At 54.2% G+C, this 17014-nt stretch overlaps 1 protein-coding gene across 1 annotated transcript in view; it reads right to left on the reverse strand.

Moving 5' to 3' along the window:
* The window catches only part of DYNC1LI2 (dynein cytoplasmic 1 light intermediate chain 2), a 132396-nt gene that overhangs the window by 78566 nt on the left and 36816 nt on the right, over window positions 1-17014 (reverse strand). Inside the window, exon 5 of the mRNA XM_075325883.1 lies at window positions 647-816. Coding sequence (XP_075181998.1) covers window positions 647-816 — 170 coding nt within the window. The remainder of the gene's footprint in view (window positions 1-646; window positions 817-17014) is intronic.

Genomic DNA, 17014 nt, shown 5'->3' on the forward strand with positions numbered 1-17014 from the left:
TATTATATGTGTGTAAAATTTTTAAAAATATATATATCTATATCTATATCTATATATATATATATATATATATATATATATATATCTATTTTTAAATTTTACACACACATACATACATACATATATATATGTAAAATTTAAAAATATATAGAGAGAGATTATATATATATATATATATTACACACACACACACACACACACACACACATATATACACTATTATATATTTTATCTCTCTCTGTAATATAATATAATATGTTTATTATATATATCCATCTCCATAGTAAATGTGTATGAAGAATGATGGGATCCACCACATCCCTTTCTGCTGTCAGGTCAGTGGTGTAGTTATAGGGGGCACAGAAGCAGAGAGGGCACCGAAGACCCCCTCTTGCTGCTTAAGACATCCTTGTATTGAGCTCAGGAGCTTAAAGGGGTTCTCCAGCAGCCCCTACTATGGCACTGGCAGGTGTCAGCTGCTTGCCAGGTATTGTGCTCACCCGGCAGGTATATCTGTTCTATTCTAACATATAGGACCGGTACATGACACCATGCACGAGATGTGCGAGTCCAGGGTCAGAAGAGTGGGGCGCTGGATAATCCCCCAACCATTACTCCTCCGTGTCATGTCAGAAAGACCACTGACCTTCGTGCACACGACCAGCACGGGGATGCCGAGATTGTGGGTGAGAATATTGTCTCCGAGCGGCAGAATGACATTGTCGTCGTCTGTGCCTGACGACGTCGGACCCCTCCTCTGCGGGGACCCCGAGGATGTGTCTTCTGGTTCCACATATTCTTGAAAATCTTTAATGACTGTAAGGATAAAAAAAAAAAAAAAAAGTTATAGTAAAAATATTCAAGGGAGACGACAAAAACCATTGCCGTGCAGGCCCCCCCAATGACATATAAGAAATAAGGGGGTGCACGCTGGCAGCTCTCCAAGGAAGAGACACTTCCCCTTTAAGCGATGCAAATAAGTACCCGGCACATTTGTGCAATTAGCATGTGGAGACAATGGAGACATTCACAGTGGACCCGTGTGTGCTAGAAACCATCAGCGATGCACAAAGGAGGACGCGACACTGGGCCAAGCACAAGACATGTCATTGTGAGCACGGACGGGGCAGGTGGTGTCCCCCGACTCTGCGCACACAGCCGTGTTCATTCATCCTCGGTGGTGCCGGATATCACGTGTATAACTGCAAATCTAAAGATCCAGCGCTGAGGAGAGGCCGCCATGTTGCCCTTTTCTTGGCAGTTGTAATAGCGCCAGCAGCACCTCCACCTTGTAATGTACATTGCCCTCAATGTGCCCTAAAATGCTTCCACTCAATAAAAGCAAGCAGAGATCTTGGAAATGCAGACATGCAAAATTTGGAGCTGCGCGCACCAAGGACTCGCATCCGCACCAAGGACTCGCATCCGCACCAAGGACTCGCATCCGCACCAAGGACTCGCATCCGCACCAAGGACTCGCATCCGCACCAAGGACTCGCATCCGCACCAAGGACTCGCATCCGCACCAAGGACTCGCATCCGCACCAAGGACTCGCATCCGCACCAAGGACTCGCATCCGCACCAAGGACTCGCATCCGCACCAAGGACTCGCATCCGCACCAAGGACTCGCATCCGCACCAAGGACTCGCATCCGCACCAAGGACTCGCATCCGCACCAAGGACTCGCATCCGCACCAAGGACTCGCATCCGCACCAAGGACTCGCATCCGCACCAAGGACTCGCATCCGCACCAAGGACTCGCATCCGCACCAAGGACTCGCATCCGCACCAAGGACTCGCATCCGCACCAAGGACTCGCATCCGCACCAAGGACTCGCATCCGCACCAAGGACTCGCATCCGCACCAAGGACTCGCATCCGCACCAAGGACTCGCATCCGCACCAAGGACTCGCATCCGCACCAAGGACTCGCATCCGCACCAAGGACTCGCATCCGCACCAAGGACTCGCATCCGCACCAAGGACTCGCATCCGCACCAAGGACTCGCATCCGCACCAAGGACTCGCATCCGCACCAAGGACTCGCATCCGCACCAAGGACTCGCATCCGCACCAAGGACTCGCATCCGCACCAAGGACTCGCATCCGATTGGACATTACAAGTGGAGAGATGCAGACCAAACCGTATACCGCCCCACTGAGTGTGGGTCTTATGCAGAGTGATGAATCCGTGCACCGTGGTGGGGAGGGAGTTCACATGGTTGCATGGTCAACTTTAGAGGAGGCACATGGTAGTAATTGAAGAATGCAGTTTTCATTGGCTTTCAACATTTCCAAAATATCTCCTTGCTGTCAATGAATGGAAAACACAAATGCATGCAAAATGTGTAAAAAATACCTTACACACTCTGATCAGAGCACCCAGCTTTGCCAAAGTCCAGAATGACAAATCTGCCTTGTTATTGCACAGTATGGAAGAATAGGGAGAATATTTAAAGAGTGGGGCATATTCTACACCACTGCACGTCACGTTGTACACATAGCCCCCCTAAAAAATACAGTAAGAGGACAGGGCGCTATCTATACACCGGCATTACGTCACCCGGAGACCATACGAGATGAGTTGACTTTGGGAGGAGGGAACGACCCGGCCACACTCCAAAGGCAAACATGCGAGTATTTACAGAGCGACACGTGCCCACAGTCCCGGGAATACCAGTGTTTGCTGGGAAGTTACTTCATGCGTATTTGTATATAGGAAGAAGAGAAATATTCTCATACAAATCGCAATACACTCTCCATTCTGATTGTTCGCACATGAGAATAAAGACTGGGCAACTGCTTATTGGTGATCGCTCCGATGACTTGTAAAAGTGAAACTCTTGAGGAACCACGCGTCCCCCATGTGATCACACGCTGCCCCCAGACATCTGCAGGAATGTTCCCCCTCTGAAAAATCAACACGGCGCCTGCCAAGCTGCGCCCGCCCAGCACAGACATGTGCCAGATGCACCCCGGGGTGTGAAAACCCGAGGAAGCCTCCGCCATTCCCAGACACATAGGCAGAGACATTGGGGGGACGGGCAAATTAAAGGGACCGAGCCGGCTTCTCTGATGTGTTTCCATGTAGGCAGGGACTAGGAGGGGGGAATGGGAAGTGTCGTAACAGGAGCGGAGACAGTTTGATAATACTTATCGTATTTCTTAGGCCACTTTCACACATCAGTTTTTTGCCATCAGGCATAATCCGGTATGTGACCGATGCGAAGGAGCAGTCACAGATACTGGCAAAACAGATGCGACGGATCCGGTAAAAAAACGCATCAGTCTCATTTGTTGAGGGAGAGAAAAAGGGAGGCGAGGGCGAGAAAAAAGGGAGGCGAGGGCGAGAAAAAAGGGAGGCGAGGGCGAGAAAAAAGGGAGGCGAGGGCGAGAAAAAAGGGAGGCGAGGGCGAGAAAAAAGGGAGGCGAGGGCGAGAAAAAAGGGAGGCGAGGGCGAGAAAAAAGGGAGGCGAGGGCGAGAAAAAAGGGAGGCGAGGGCGAGAAAAAGGGAGGCGAGGGCGAGAAAAAAGGGAGGCGAGGGCGAGAAAAAAGGGAGGCGAGGGCGAGAAAAAAGGGAGGCGAGGGCGAGAAAAAAGGGAGGCGAGGGCGAGAAAAAAGGGAGGCGAGGGCGAGAAAAAAGGGAGGCGAGGGCGAGAAAAAAGGGAGGCGAGGGCGAGAAAAAAGGGAGGCGAGGGCGAGAAAAAAGGGAGGCGAGGGCGAGAAAAAAGGGAGGCGAGGGCGAGAAAAAAGGGAGGCGAGGGCGAGAAAAAAGGGAGGCGAGGGCGAGAAAAAAGGGAGGCGAGGGCGAGAAAAAAGGGAGGCGAGGGCGAGAAAAAAGGGAGGCGAGGGCGAGAAAAAAGGGAGGCGAGGGCGAGAAAAAAGGGAGGCGAGGGCGAGAAAAAAGGGAGGCGAGGGCGAGAAAAAAGGGAGGCGAGGGCGAGAAAAAAGGGAGGCGAGGGCGAGAAAAAAGGGAGGCGAGGGCGAGAAAAAAGGGAGGCGAGGGCGAGAAAAAAGGGAGGCGGGGGCGAGAAAAAGGGAGGCGAGGGCGAGAAAGAAGGGAATTTTGTTTACTTACCGTAAATTCCTTTTCTTCTAGCTCCTATTGGGAGACCCAGACAATTGGGTGTATAGCTTCTGCCTCCGGAGGCCACACAAAGTATTACACTTTAAAAAGTGTAACCCCTCCCATCTGCCTATACACCCTCCCGTGCATCACGGGCTCCTCAGTTTTGGTGCAAAAGCAGGAAGGAGGAAACTTATAAATTGGTCTAAGGTAAATTCAATCCGAAGGATGTTCGGAGAACTGAAAACCATGAACCAAAAGAACAATTCAACATGAACAACATGTGTACACAAAAGAACAACCAGCCCGAAGGGCACAGGGGCGGGTGCTGGGTCTCCCAATAGGAGCTAGAAGAAAAGGAATTTACGGTAAGTACACAAAATTCCCTTCTTCTTTGTCGCTCCATTGGGAGACCCAGACAATTGGGACGTCCAAAAGCAGTCCCTGGGTGGGTAAAAGAATACCTCGATAAAAAGAGCCGAAACGGCCCCCTCTTACAGGTGGGCAACCGCCGCCTGAAGGACTCGCCTACCTAGACTGGCGTCTGCCGAAGCATAGGTATGCACCTGATAGTGTTTCGTGAAAGTGTGCAGACTAGACCACGTCGCTGCCTGACACACCTGCTGAGCCGTAGCCCGGTGCCGCAATGCCCAGGACGCACCCCCGGCTCTGGTAGAATGGGCTTTCAGCCCTGAAGGAAGCGGAAGCCCAGAAGAACGGTAGGCTTCAAGAATCGGTTCCTTGATCCACAGAGCTAAGGTTGACTTGGAAGCCTGCGAACCCTTATGCTGGCCAGCGACAAGGACAAAGAGCGCATCAGAACGGCGCAGGGGCGCCGTGCGAGACACGTAGAGCCGGAGTGCTCTCACCAGATCCAAAGAGTGCAAATCCTTTTCGCACTGGTGAATTGGATTAGGGCAAAATGAAGGTAAGGAGATATCCTGATTGAGATGAAAAGGGGATACCACCTTAGGGAGAAATTCCGGGACAGGACGCAGAACCACCTTATCCTGGTGAAACACCAAAAAGGGGGCTTTGCATGACAGCGCTGCAAGCTCCGACACTCTTCGGAGTGATGTAACTGCCACTAGAAATGCCACCTTCTGCGAAAGACGTGATAAAGAGACATCCCGCAGCGGCTCGAAAGGTGGTTTCTGAAGAGCCGTTAGCACCCTGTTAAGGTCCCAGGGTTCCAGCGGACGCTTGTAAGGTGGGACTATGTGGCAAACTCCCTGCAGGAACGTGCGGACCTGCGGAAGCCTGGCCAGGCGCTTTTGAAAAAATACGGAGAGCGCCGATACTTGTCCCTTGAGAGAGCCGAGTGACAAACCCTTGTCCATTCCGGATTGAAGGAATGAAAGAAAAGTGGGTAAGGCAAACGGCCAGGGAGAAAAACCGTTATCAGTGCACCAGGATAAGAAGATCCTCCAAGACCTGTGATAGATCTTGGCGGACGTTTGTTTCCTGGCCTGTCTCATAGTGGCAATTACATCCTGAGATAATCCTGAAGACGCTAGGAGCCAGGACTCAATGGCCACACAGTCAGGTTGAGGGCCACAGAATTCAGATGGAAAAACGGCCCTTGTGACAGCAAGTCTGGGCGGTCTGGAAGCGCCCACGGTTGACCCACCGTGAGATGCCACAGATCCGGGTACCACGATCGCCTCGGCCAATCTGGAGCGACGAGAATGGCGCGACGACAGTCGGACCTGATCTTGCGTAACACTCTGGGCAGCATCGCCAGAGGAGGAAATACATAAGGCAGTCGAAACTGCGACCAGTCCTGAACTAATGCGTCCGCCGCCAGAGCTCTGTGATCCTGAGACCGTGCCATGAAGGCCGGGACCTTGTTGTTGTGTCGTGACGCCATGAGATCGACGTCCGGCGTTCCCCAGCGGCGACAGATCTCTCGAAACACGTCTGGGTGAAGAGACCATTCCCCCGCGTCCATGCCCTGACGACTGAGGAAATCTGCTTCCCAGTTTTCTACGCCCGGGATGTAAACTGCGGAGATGGTGGAGGCTGTGGCTTCCACCCACTGCAGAATCCGCCTGACTTCCTGGAAGGCCTGACGACTGTGCGTGCCACCCTGATGGTTGATTTATACGACGGCAGTGGCGTTGTCCGACTGTATACGGATCTGTCTGCCCTCCAGCCACCGATGGAAGGCCAATAAGGCTAGATACACCGCCCTCATCTCCAGAACATTGATCTGAAGGGAGGACTCTACCGGAGTCCAGGTTCCCTGAGACCTGTGGTGGAGGAAAACCGCTCCCCACCCTGATAGGCTCGCGTCCGTGGTGACCACAGCCCAGGTTGGGGGTAGGAAGGATCTTCCTTGCGATAGAGAATTGGGACGGAGCCACCACTGAAGAGACGTCTTGGTTGCAAGGGACAGAGAGACGTTCCTGTCGAGGGAAGTCGACCTCCTGTCCCATTTGCGGAGAATGTCCCATTGGAGTGGCCGCAGATGGAATTGCGCGAACGGCACTGCCTCCATCGCTGCCACCATCTTCCCCAGGAAGTGCATGAGGCGCATCAAGGGGTATGACTGACCCCGAAGAAGAGATTGTACCCCTGCCTGCAGGGACAGCTGTTTGTCCAGCGGTAGCTTGACTACCGCTGACTGTGTATGAAACTCCATCCCGAGGTAAGTCAGTGATTGGGTCGGTGTCAACTGGGATTTTGGGAAGTTGATTATCCACCCGAACTGCTGGAGAGTCGCCAGAGCGACGGTAAGGCTGTGTTGACACGCCACCCGAGAAGGTGCCCTGACTAGGAGATCGTCTAAGTAGGGAATCACCGAGTGGCCCTGAGAGTGTAGGACCGCCACCACGGATGCCATGACTTTGGTGAACACCCGTGGGGCTGTCGCCAGGCCGAAAGGCAATGCCACGAACTGAAGGTGCTCGTTCCCGATGGCGAAACGTAAGAAGCGTTGATGTTCGGGTGCGATCGGCACATGGAGATAAGCATCCTTGATGTCGATCGATGCTAGGAAGTCTCCTTGTGACATCGAGGCGATGACCGAGCGGAGAGATTCCATCCGAAACCGTCTGGTGCTCACATGTCTGTTGAGTAGTTTGAGGTCCAGAACGGGACGGAATGATCCGTCCTTCTTTGGCACCACGAACAAGTTGGAGTAAAAGCCGCGACCATGTTCCTGAGGGGGAACAGAGATCACAACTCCCTCTGTCTTCAGAGTGACCACTGCCTGAAAAAGTGCGTCGGCCCGAGCGGGGGGCGGAGAGGTTCTGAAGAAACGAGTCTGAGGACGAGAGCTGAACTCTATCCTGTAACCGTGAGACAGAATGTCTCTCACCCATCGGTCTTGAACATGTGGCAACCAGGCGTCGCAAAAGCGGGAGAGCCTGCCACCGACCGAGGATGCGGTTCGGGGATGCCGAGAGTCATGAGGAGGCCGCCTTAGAGGCAGCGCCTCCGGCGGCCTTTTGGGGGCGTGACTTAGACCGCCACGCATAGGAGTTCCTCTGGCCTTTCTCCGGCCTGCTGGACGAAGAGGATTGGGGCTTGGCGGAGGGACGAAAGGACCGAAACCTCGATTGAATTTTCCGTTGCTGAGGTCTCTTAGGTTTGGACTGGGGTAAGGAGAAGTCCTTTCCCTTGGATTCCTTAATAATCTCATCCAATCGTTCGCCAAACAATCGGTCGCCAAAAAACGGCAAACCGGTTAAGAACCTCTTGGAGTCCGAGTCTGCCTTCCATTCGCGCAGCCACATGGCCCTGCGGACTGCCACAGAATTAGCGGATGCCACCGCTGTACGGCTAGCAGAGTCCAGGACGGCGTTCATGGCGTAGGAAGAAAAAGCTGACGCTTGAGAAGTCAGAGACGCAACTTGCGGAGCAGAGGTACGTGTCACCGCATTAATCTCAGCCAGACAAGCTGAGATAGCTTGTAGTGCCCACACGGCTGCAAAGGCCGGGGCAAAAGACGCGACCGTGGCTTCAAAGATGGATTTCACCAGGAGCTCTATCTGCCTGTCAGTGGCATCCTTTAGCGATGAGCCATCTGCCACCGATACCACAGATCTAGCCGCCAATCTAGAGACTGGAGGATCCACCTTGGGACACTGAGCCCAACCCTTAACTACGTCAGAGGGGAAGGGGTAACGTGTGTCAGTAAGGCGCTTAATAAAGCGCTTGTCCGGAACCGCTCTGGGCTTCTGGACAGCATCTCTGAAGTTAGAGTGATCGAAAAACGCACTCCGTGTACGTTTGGGGAACCGAAACTGGTGTTTCTCCTGCTGAGAAGCCGACTCCTCTACAGGTGGAGGCGGGGGAGACAGATCTAACACCTGGTTAATGGACGAGATAAGATCATTTACTAAGGCGTCCCCTTCAGGTGTATCAAGATTAAGGGCAACGTCAGGTTCAGAGCCCTGAGCTGCGACGTCCGCCTCGTCCTCCAGAGAGTCCTCGAGCTGGGAACCCGAGCAGCGTGAAGAAGTCGGGGAAGATTCCCAGCGAGCCCGCTTAGCCGGTCTGGGACTGAGGTCCGGGCAGGAGTCCTCCGCGTGGGACCTAGGGCCCAACCTGGGAGCGCGCTGCGGCGCGGACCGAGAGGGGCCTGGAGGCGACGAGCCAACGGGGACCGGGGCCTGTATAAGGACCGGTCTGGACTGCAAAGCTTCTAGCATGGCTTGGCAGACCATTTGTCCATAGACTGAGCCATGGATTGTGAAAGTGACTCAGAGTTTCTCAGCAAACTCTGTCCCTGCCGCCTGGACAGGGGGAGCAGGGGGGGTCTACATGAGCCGAGGGGCCCACTAGTGACCGAGGCTCCGGCTGAGCAAGCGAAACAGGGGTCAAGCATTGCTCACAGTGAGGGTAGGTGGAACCCGCAGGTAACATAGCCGCACAAGAGGTACAGGTCGCAAAAAAACCCTGTGCCTTAGCACCTTTGCTCCTTGTGGACGACATGCTGTTGTCTCCTAGGAGAGTGATCACTGAGGGTATATGGGAAGGGGTATACAGCCCGACCGAACAGAAATATGTATATAAATACGTATCTATTCCGGCACCCTGGGGGGGGACCAGTACCGGGTGACCGGTGTGGCTTACCGACCGCTAAAAAGCGGAGTGTGTGTCCTCCAGATTCCATGCCTTAGGTCTCCCAGAGCTGCAGAGCTCTTCTCTGATAATCCTCCACCGGCAGAATGCCAAAAACATGGCTGCCGGAGCTCTCAGGGGAGGAGTGGAGCCGTGGGCGGTGCTAGAAAAGTGCGGGAATCTGGGGTCCCCACAGTGATCAGTGAGGGGGAGGAAACATACAGGATGCTCCGGCCCTCACAGACGACGTCAGGCCGGCCGTCCCGCCCTTACCCCTGACAGGCAGGCCCGGGGGCGGGATTTTTGCTACTAGGCCGCGATGAAGCCGGGGGCTAAATTTAAGACCGCGGCCGACAAGCAGGCGCGGTCGGCGCGGAAGTCCGCCGGTCTTCACAAATCAGCAGCTGCCGCAGCGTCCAGGAAGAAGGCGCTCCATGCACAGTCCCCATGGGGACACAGAGTACCTTATAGATGCAGGGAAAGGTCCCTGAGGATGAATAGACTCCTGTCCAGCAGATTCCCACAGGGGCTGCGGAGGGAGCCCGGTCCCAGTGCCTGGATGACCGGTCAGGATCCCACTTCTCCCAGAGCCACTAAGGGATGGTGAAGGAAAACGGCATGAGGCTCCGGCCTTTGTACCCGCAATGGGTACCTCAACCTTAACAGCACCGCTGACATAGTGGGGTGAGAAGGGAACATGCCGGGGACCCCGTGGGGGTCCTCTTTTCTTCCAACCGATATAACTAATCTGAGAATGCATGAGTGGATGTGTGCCTCCTTCCACACAAAGCATAAAACTGAGGAGCCCGTGATGCACGGGAGGGTGTATAGGCAGAGGGGAGGGGTTACACTTTTAAAGTGTAATACTTTGTGTGGCCTCTGGAGGCAGAAGCTATAAACCCAATTGTCTGGGTCTCCCAATGGAGCGACAAAGAAAAGGGAGGCGAGGGCGAGAAAAAGGGAGGCGAGGGCGAGAAAAAGGGAGGCGAGGGCGAGAAAAAGGGAGGCGAGGGCGAGAAAAAGGGAGGCGAGGGCGAGAAAAAGGGAGGCGAGGGCGAGAAAAAGGGAGGCGAGGGCGAGAAAAAGGGAGGCGAGGGCGAGAAAAAGGGAGGCGCGGGCGAGAAAAAGGGAGGCGCGGGCGAGAAAAAGGGAGGCGAGGGAGAGAAAAAGGGAGGCGAGGGAGAGAAAAAGGGAGGCGAGGGAGAGAAAGAGGGAGGCGAGGGAGAGAAAAAAGGAGGCGAGGGAGAGAAAAATGGAGGCGAGGGAGAGAAAGAGGGAGGCGAGGGAGAGAAAGAGGGAGGCGAGGGAGAGAAAGAGGGAGGCGAGGGAGAGAAAGAGGGAGGCGAGGGAGAGAAAGAGGGAGGCGAGGGAGAGAAAAAGGGAGGCGAGAAAAAGGGAGGCGAGGGCGAGAAAAAGAGAGGAGAGGGAGAGAAGGAGAGGAGAGCGAGAAGCAAAAAAAAAAAAAACGGATCCGTCGCCTAATTCCGTCATTTGCCGGATGACGACGAATCCGGCACCCATAGGCTTCTATTGTGAAAAAAAGACGGGCGGTGCTGGATCCGTCGCCTTCCGTTTTTTCGCCGGTCACAAAAAAACGTTCCTTTGGACGTTGCTTCCGGCAGCTGCACAGACAAATTTTGTCGGATCGGCGCATGCCGGATGAAACGCGAGGCCATGCAGCACAATCCAACGCTGATACAAGTCTATGAGGGGAAAAAAATGGCGCCGGATCCGTTTTATCCGCATATCGCCGGATTGTACCGGATGGCAAAAAACGGATGTGTGAAAGAGGCCTTAGGTTCTTATTTTCTAAAAAGCCAGCGCTTGTCTACACCCACTTAATGCAGAGAAGCTGGAGGACGTCGGGCTCAGATTAGGTGAAAAGAAAGCGATCAGGTTCCAGTGAAGGGGAATAATCACAGCGATAACTCTACCGCTTCTGTACACAGCAGACAATGTTCCCACCAAGACGACGCGTTTTCCACCCTATTGCCCCCTCTATTCCGCAGGAACAGTCCACTCGCTCCGCCAGGACAAGGCGCCTCAACATCCCTGTACTATGGACCCTACAAGAGTGCCTGGACATCAATGTACACCCCCGTCCCCTCTTTTTCAGACCCAAAAACAACTTACATGTGCTCGCGGTGGCCTAAAGCTGGCTATACACCTCCGATATCTGTTTACTGTCAACTGAACGCGCCGCTGACTACTGATCCCAAGTACACATGCACGCTCGCGGGGTGTGCATGTGTACTCGGGAGGAAGTGTGGAATAAGCCACTGCCTGACCCCACCAGCAGCAGCTCATCTCCTGTAAGGACAAGATGATCCGTCATGTGGAAAGCCAACATGGCCGATCATCCCTAAAGTCCCCATACACAGACTGACCTGCCAATATTGGTAGAAAGCGCTGTGTATGGGGGGCCTCCAGACCATCCCTCCCCCCCGACAGATGATATTGGGGGAGATAAGGATTTCACATGTCCGAATGTGTTTTCATCGAGATAAACCGCCACCAGAAATATGGCAGAGGACACAGCAGAGCGAGTGCCCGCCACCAGAAATATGGCAGAGGACACAGCACAGCGAGTGCCCGCCACCAGAAATATGGCAGAGGACACAGCACAGTGAGTGCCCGCCACCAGAAATATGGCAGAGGACACAGCAGAGAGAGCACCCGCCACCAGAAATATGGCAGAGGACACAGCAGAGCGAGTGCCCGCCACCAGAAATATGGCAGAGGACACAGCAGAGCGAGCGCCCTCCCCCAGAAATATGGCAGAGGACACAGCAGAGCGAGCACCCGCCCCCAGAAATATGGCAGAGGACACAGCACAGCAAGTGCCCACCACCAGAAATATGGCAGAGGACACAGCAGAGCGAGCACCCGCCACCAGAAATGAAGGGAATTTTGTTTACTTACCGTAAATTCCTTTTCTTCTAGCTCCAATTGGGAGACCCAGACAATTGGGTGTATAGGCTATGCCTCCGGAGGCCGCACAAAGTATTACACTTAAAAGTGTTAAGCCCCTCCCCTTCTGCCTATACACCCCCCGTGCTCCCACGGGCTCCTCAGTTTTGGTGCAAAAGCAAGAAGGAGGAAAAAGAATTAAAAACTGGTTTAAAGTAACTTCAATCCGAAGGAATATCGGAGAACTGAAACCATTCAACATGAACAACATGTGTACACAAAAAAACAGGGGCGGGCGCTGGGTCTCCCAATTGGAGCTAGAAGAAAAGGAATTTACGGTAAGTAAACAAAATTCCCTTCTTTGTCGCTCCATTGGGAGACCCAGACAATTGGGACGTCCAAAAGCAGTCCCTGGGTGGGTAAAATAATACCTTGTAAGAGAGCCGTAAAACGGCCTCTTCCTACAGGTGGGCAACCGCCGCCTGAAGGACTCGTCTACCTAGGCTGGCATCCGCCGAAGCATAGGTATGCACCTGATAGTGTTTCGTGAAAGTGTGCAGGCTCGACCAGGTAGCCGCCTGACACACCTGCTGAGCCGTAGCCTGGTGCCTCAAAGCCCAGGACGCGCCCACGGCTCTGGTAGAATGGGCCTTCAGCCCTGAGGGAACCGGAAGCCCAGCCGAACGGTAGGCTTCGAGAATTGGCTCCTTGATCCACCGAGCCAGGGTTGATTTGGAAGCCTGTGACCCTTTACGCTGGCCAGCGACAAGGACAAAGAGTGCATCCGAGCGGCGCAGGGGCGCCGTACGAGAAATGTAGAGTCTGAGTGATCTCACCAGATCTAACAAGTGCAAATCCTTTTCACATTGGTGAACTGGATGAGGACAAAAAGAAGGTAAGGCGATATCCTGATTGAGATGAAAGGGGGATACCACCTTAGGGAGAAATTCCGGAACCGGACGCAGAACCACCTTGTCCTGGTGAAAAACCAGGAAAGGGGCTTTGCATGACAGCGCTGCTAGCTCAGACACTCTCCGAAGTGAAGTGACTGCTACTAGAAAAACCACTTTCTGCGAAAGGCGTGAGAGAAATATCTCTCATTGGCTCGAATGGTGGTTTCTGAAGAGCCACCAGCACCCTGTTCAGATCCCAGGGTTCTAACGGCCGCTTGTAAGGAGGAACGATGTGACAAACCCCCTGCAGGAACGTGCGTACCTGTGGAAGTCTGGCTAGGCGCTTCTGGAAAAGTAGGATTTTTGTGTACTCACCGTAAAATCTCTTTCTCTGAGTCTTCATTGGGGGACACAGGACCATGGGTTATGCTGCTGTCACTAGGAGGCTGACACTAAGTAAACATAAAAAAGTTAGCTCCTCCCTAGCAGCATACACCCCGAGCCGGAGGCGGGCTCAGATCAGTTGGTGCACAAGCAGTAGGAGGAGTACCAGAATCACCATACATAAACACAAGTTGTAACTAAAACAATGCAGCCGTGCAAACAAGAGGTCTATGAACATAAGACCACTGAAAAAATAGCAGGCAAATGCAATTGAATCAACCAAAAAACCAAGCAGGGTGGGTGCTGTGTCCCCCAATGAAGACTCAGAGAAAGAGATTTTACGGTGAGTACACAAAAATCCTACTTTCTCTATCGTTTCATTGGGGGACACAGGACCATGGGACGTCCAAAAGCAGTCCCTGGGTGGGAATACCGAAAAACCCGCAGAGGCAGACAACAACAACCTCCCTCGGCGGGCTTGCACTATAATTGAATGCTGCCACCCTATTACAGGTGCGCAACTGCTGCCTGCAAGACCTTTCTCCCAAAAATAGCATCTGCCGATGCTTGGGTGTGAACGTGGTAGAACCTAGTAAAGGTGTGCAGGCTAGACCAGGTGGCGGCCTTGCAGACCTGGTCGGCCGACGCCTGATGCCTAATCGCCCAAGAGGCGCCCACTGCGCGGGTAGAGTGCGCCTTTACCCCCCGCGGCGGAGACTTGTCCCGAATCCGGTAGGCCTCTGATATGGCGGAACGGATCCATCTGGCAATTGTGGCCTTGGATGCCGATTCACCCTTCTTGGGACCAGAAGGGAGAACAAACAGACCATCTGACTTACGGAACGGCGCGGTCCTGGAGACATAAATTCTAAGTGCACGCACTAGGTCCAGGGTGTGCAAGGACCTCTCCAAGCTGTGAGAGGGGCCAGGACAGAAGGATGGAAGGATGATTTCCTCGTTAAGATGGAACGGGGAGACCACCTTTGGGAGAAAAGCGGGATCTGGACGGAGAACCGCTTTGTCCTGGTGAAAAATCAAAAAGGGGGAACGACAAGAGAGCTGCCAGCTCTGACATCCTGCGAATAGAAGTGATGGCAACAAGAAACACCACCTTCCAAGACAGGTGAGACAGGGAAGATTCTCGCAAGGGCTCGAATGGGGAGCCCTGAAGTGACCCTAGGACTAGATTAAGGTCCCACGGTTCTAGAGGCCGACGGTACGGCGGTGCCAGGTGGGCTACTCCCTGGATGAAGGTCTTAACCTGTGAACGAGCGGCCAGTGGCTTCTGAAACAGGATTGATAACGCCGATATCTGGCCCTTTAGTGTTGCGAGCGAGAGACCCGCATCTAGGCCTGACTGCAAGAATGCCAACAGGGAAGGAAGGGAGAAGGCGAGAGGAGAAGAAATATTCTGCTCTTCACACCACCTGAAGAAAACTTTCCACGTGCGGTGGTAAATCTTTGATGAAGATGGCTTCCTGGCCCTAATCATTGTCTGAATCACTCTTGAGGAAAAACCAGCCTTAGCTAGAACCCAGGATTCAATGGCCAGGCCGTCAAATTTAGGACCTGTGAGTTCTGATGGAAGAGAGGCCCCTGCTGCAGGAGATCTGGACGGTCTGGAAGGCGCCACGGAGCGTCTGCGAGGAGCTGAGTTAGTTCCGCGAACCATGCTCGCCTGGGCCAGTCCGGAGCCACTAGGATGACCGGTATCCCTTCCGCCTTGATCTTCTTGAGGACCCTCGGAATTAGAGGGAGCGGAGGGAAGATGTACGGGAGACTGAACTGGCTCCATGACAGGGTGAGGGCGTCGACTCCTAAAGCCAAGCGGTCGCGGCACCGCGCTACAAAGTGCGGAACTTGACGGTTGAACCGGGAGGCCATTAGGTCCACGTCCGGAACTCCCCATCTGTCGCAGATCTGGTTGAAGACTTCCCGGTTGAGGGACCATTCTCCGGAGGCGAGGCCTTCCCTGCTGAGGAAGTCCGCCGCCCAATTGTCCACGCCTGGGATGTGTACCGCTGAGATCAGGGAGTGATGACACTCGGCCCAGTGCAATATCTTCTTGACTTCTCGCATCGCCCCGACACTTCTTGTGCCGCCTTGGTGGTTGATGTACGCCACCGCCGTCGCATTGTCCGACTGGATCCTGACCGGGCAACCCTGTACTAGGTGCCGAAACTGCTGCAAGGCTAGCCGGATGGCTCTTATCTCCAAAATGTTGATCTGGAGACAACTCTCTATCGGTGACCATCGGCCCTGCGCTGTGTGATGTCGAAACACTGCTCCCCAGCCCTGGAGACTGGCGTCGGTGGTCACTATCTTCCAGTGGAGCGGGAGGAAAGACCTCCCTGATGCGAGGTTGCGCTGATTGAGCCACCAACGGAGGGAGTTGCGGGTCTCCGGCGAAAGATGAAACCTGCGGTCCAGAGAAAAGGGAGATCTGTCCCACTTCTTCAGCAAGGCCAGCTGGAGTGGCCGGAGATGGAACTGTGCAAAGGGTACCGCTTCCATCGCCGCCACCATACGACCGAGGACTCGCATGCCGAACCTGATGGACACTTGGCGCTGACGCCGAAGAGCGCGGAGTCCTCGTTGCAGGGAGGAGATCTTCTCCTGTGTGAGGAAAACTCGCCCTTGGATGGTATCGAATACCATGCCTAAAAAGGTGATCCGACGGGCCGGGATCAGAGAGGACTTCTTCCGATTTATCAGCCACCCTAACCGTGAAAGGGTGTCGATCGTGACCTGAACCCCGAGACGACAGTCCTCGAAAGAAGAGCCCTTTATCAACATATCGTCCAAGTACGGGATGACCATGACACCCCTGGCATGCAGGACGGACATGGCAGCAGCCATGATCTTCGTAAAGACCCTGGGTGCGGATGCGAGGCCGAAGGGAAGAGCTGTGAACTGGAAGTGATCTTCCGCTATCGCAAAACGGAGGAACTGTTGGTGAGAGGTGGCTATCGGGACGTGAAGATAGGCGTCCTGAATATCCAGCGATGCCAGGAATTCGCCTACCTCCATGGACGCGATGACGGACCGGAGTGACTCCATTCGAAACGGCCGAGGTCTCACCGACCTGTTCAGAAGCTTTAGGTCGAGGACGGGACGGACAGAGCCGTCCTTTTTGGGGACCACGAAAAGGTTGGAATAGAACCCCTTGAAACGCTCTGCGGGAGGGACTGGTACCACGACTCCGGTTCGGAGGAGGGAGTCTATGGAGTGAAAGAACGCGCGAGCCCCCGCGGTAGACTCGGGAGGGCGAGATAGGAAAAAACGTCTCGGTGGCTTTGCCTCGAATTCTATTTTGTAGCCTGATGTGATGATCTCTCTGACCCAGGCATCGGCGGTCAGGGGGATCCACACATGCTGAAAACGAGACAGGCGCCCTCCCACAAGTCTGGCGCTGTTGCGCGCCGACCGCGAGTCACTTGGAGGAACGACGGCGGTAACCAGAAGAGGATCTCGTGGACTGGCGGGGGCGTGAACGCCAGGCGGGATTGGTCTTGAATGACGGGGTCTTCCTGTCTCTCGGAGGAGAGCGGCTTTTCCGCGGCTGGGGATTGGAGCTGAAGCTGCGAAAGGACCGGAAACGAGCGGTGGAGCGCCGATTCTGGAAGCGCTTGGGGCGCAATTGGGGGAGAGATGTACTCTTTCCTCCCGTTGCATCGGAGATCAGCTG

This window comes from Anomaloglossus baeobatrachus, chromosome 10 (genome assembly GCF_048569485.1).
Source record: "Anomaloglossus baeobatrachus isolate aAnoBae1 chromosome 10, aAnoBae1.hap1, whole genome shotgun sequence".
Classification (NCBI taxonomy): Eukaryota; Metazoa; Chordata; class Amphibia; order Anura; family Aromobatidae; genus Anomaloglossus; species Anomaloglossus baeobatrachus.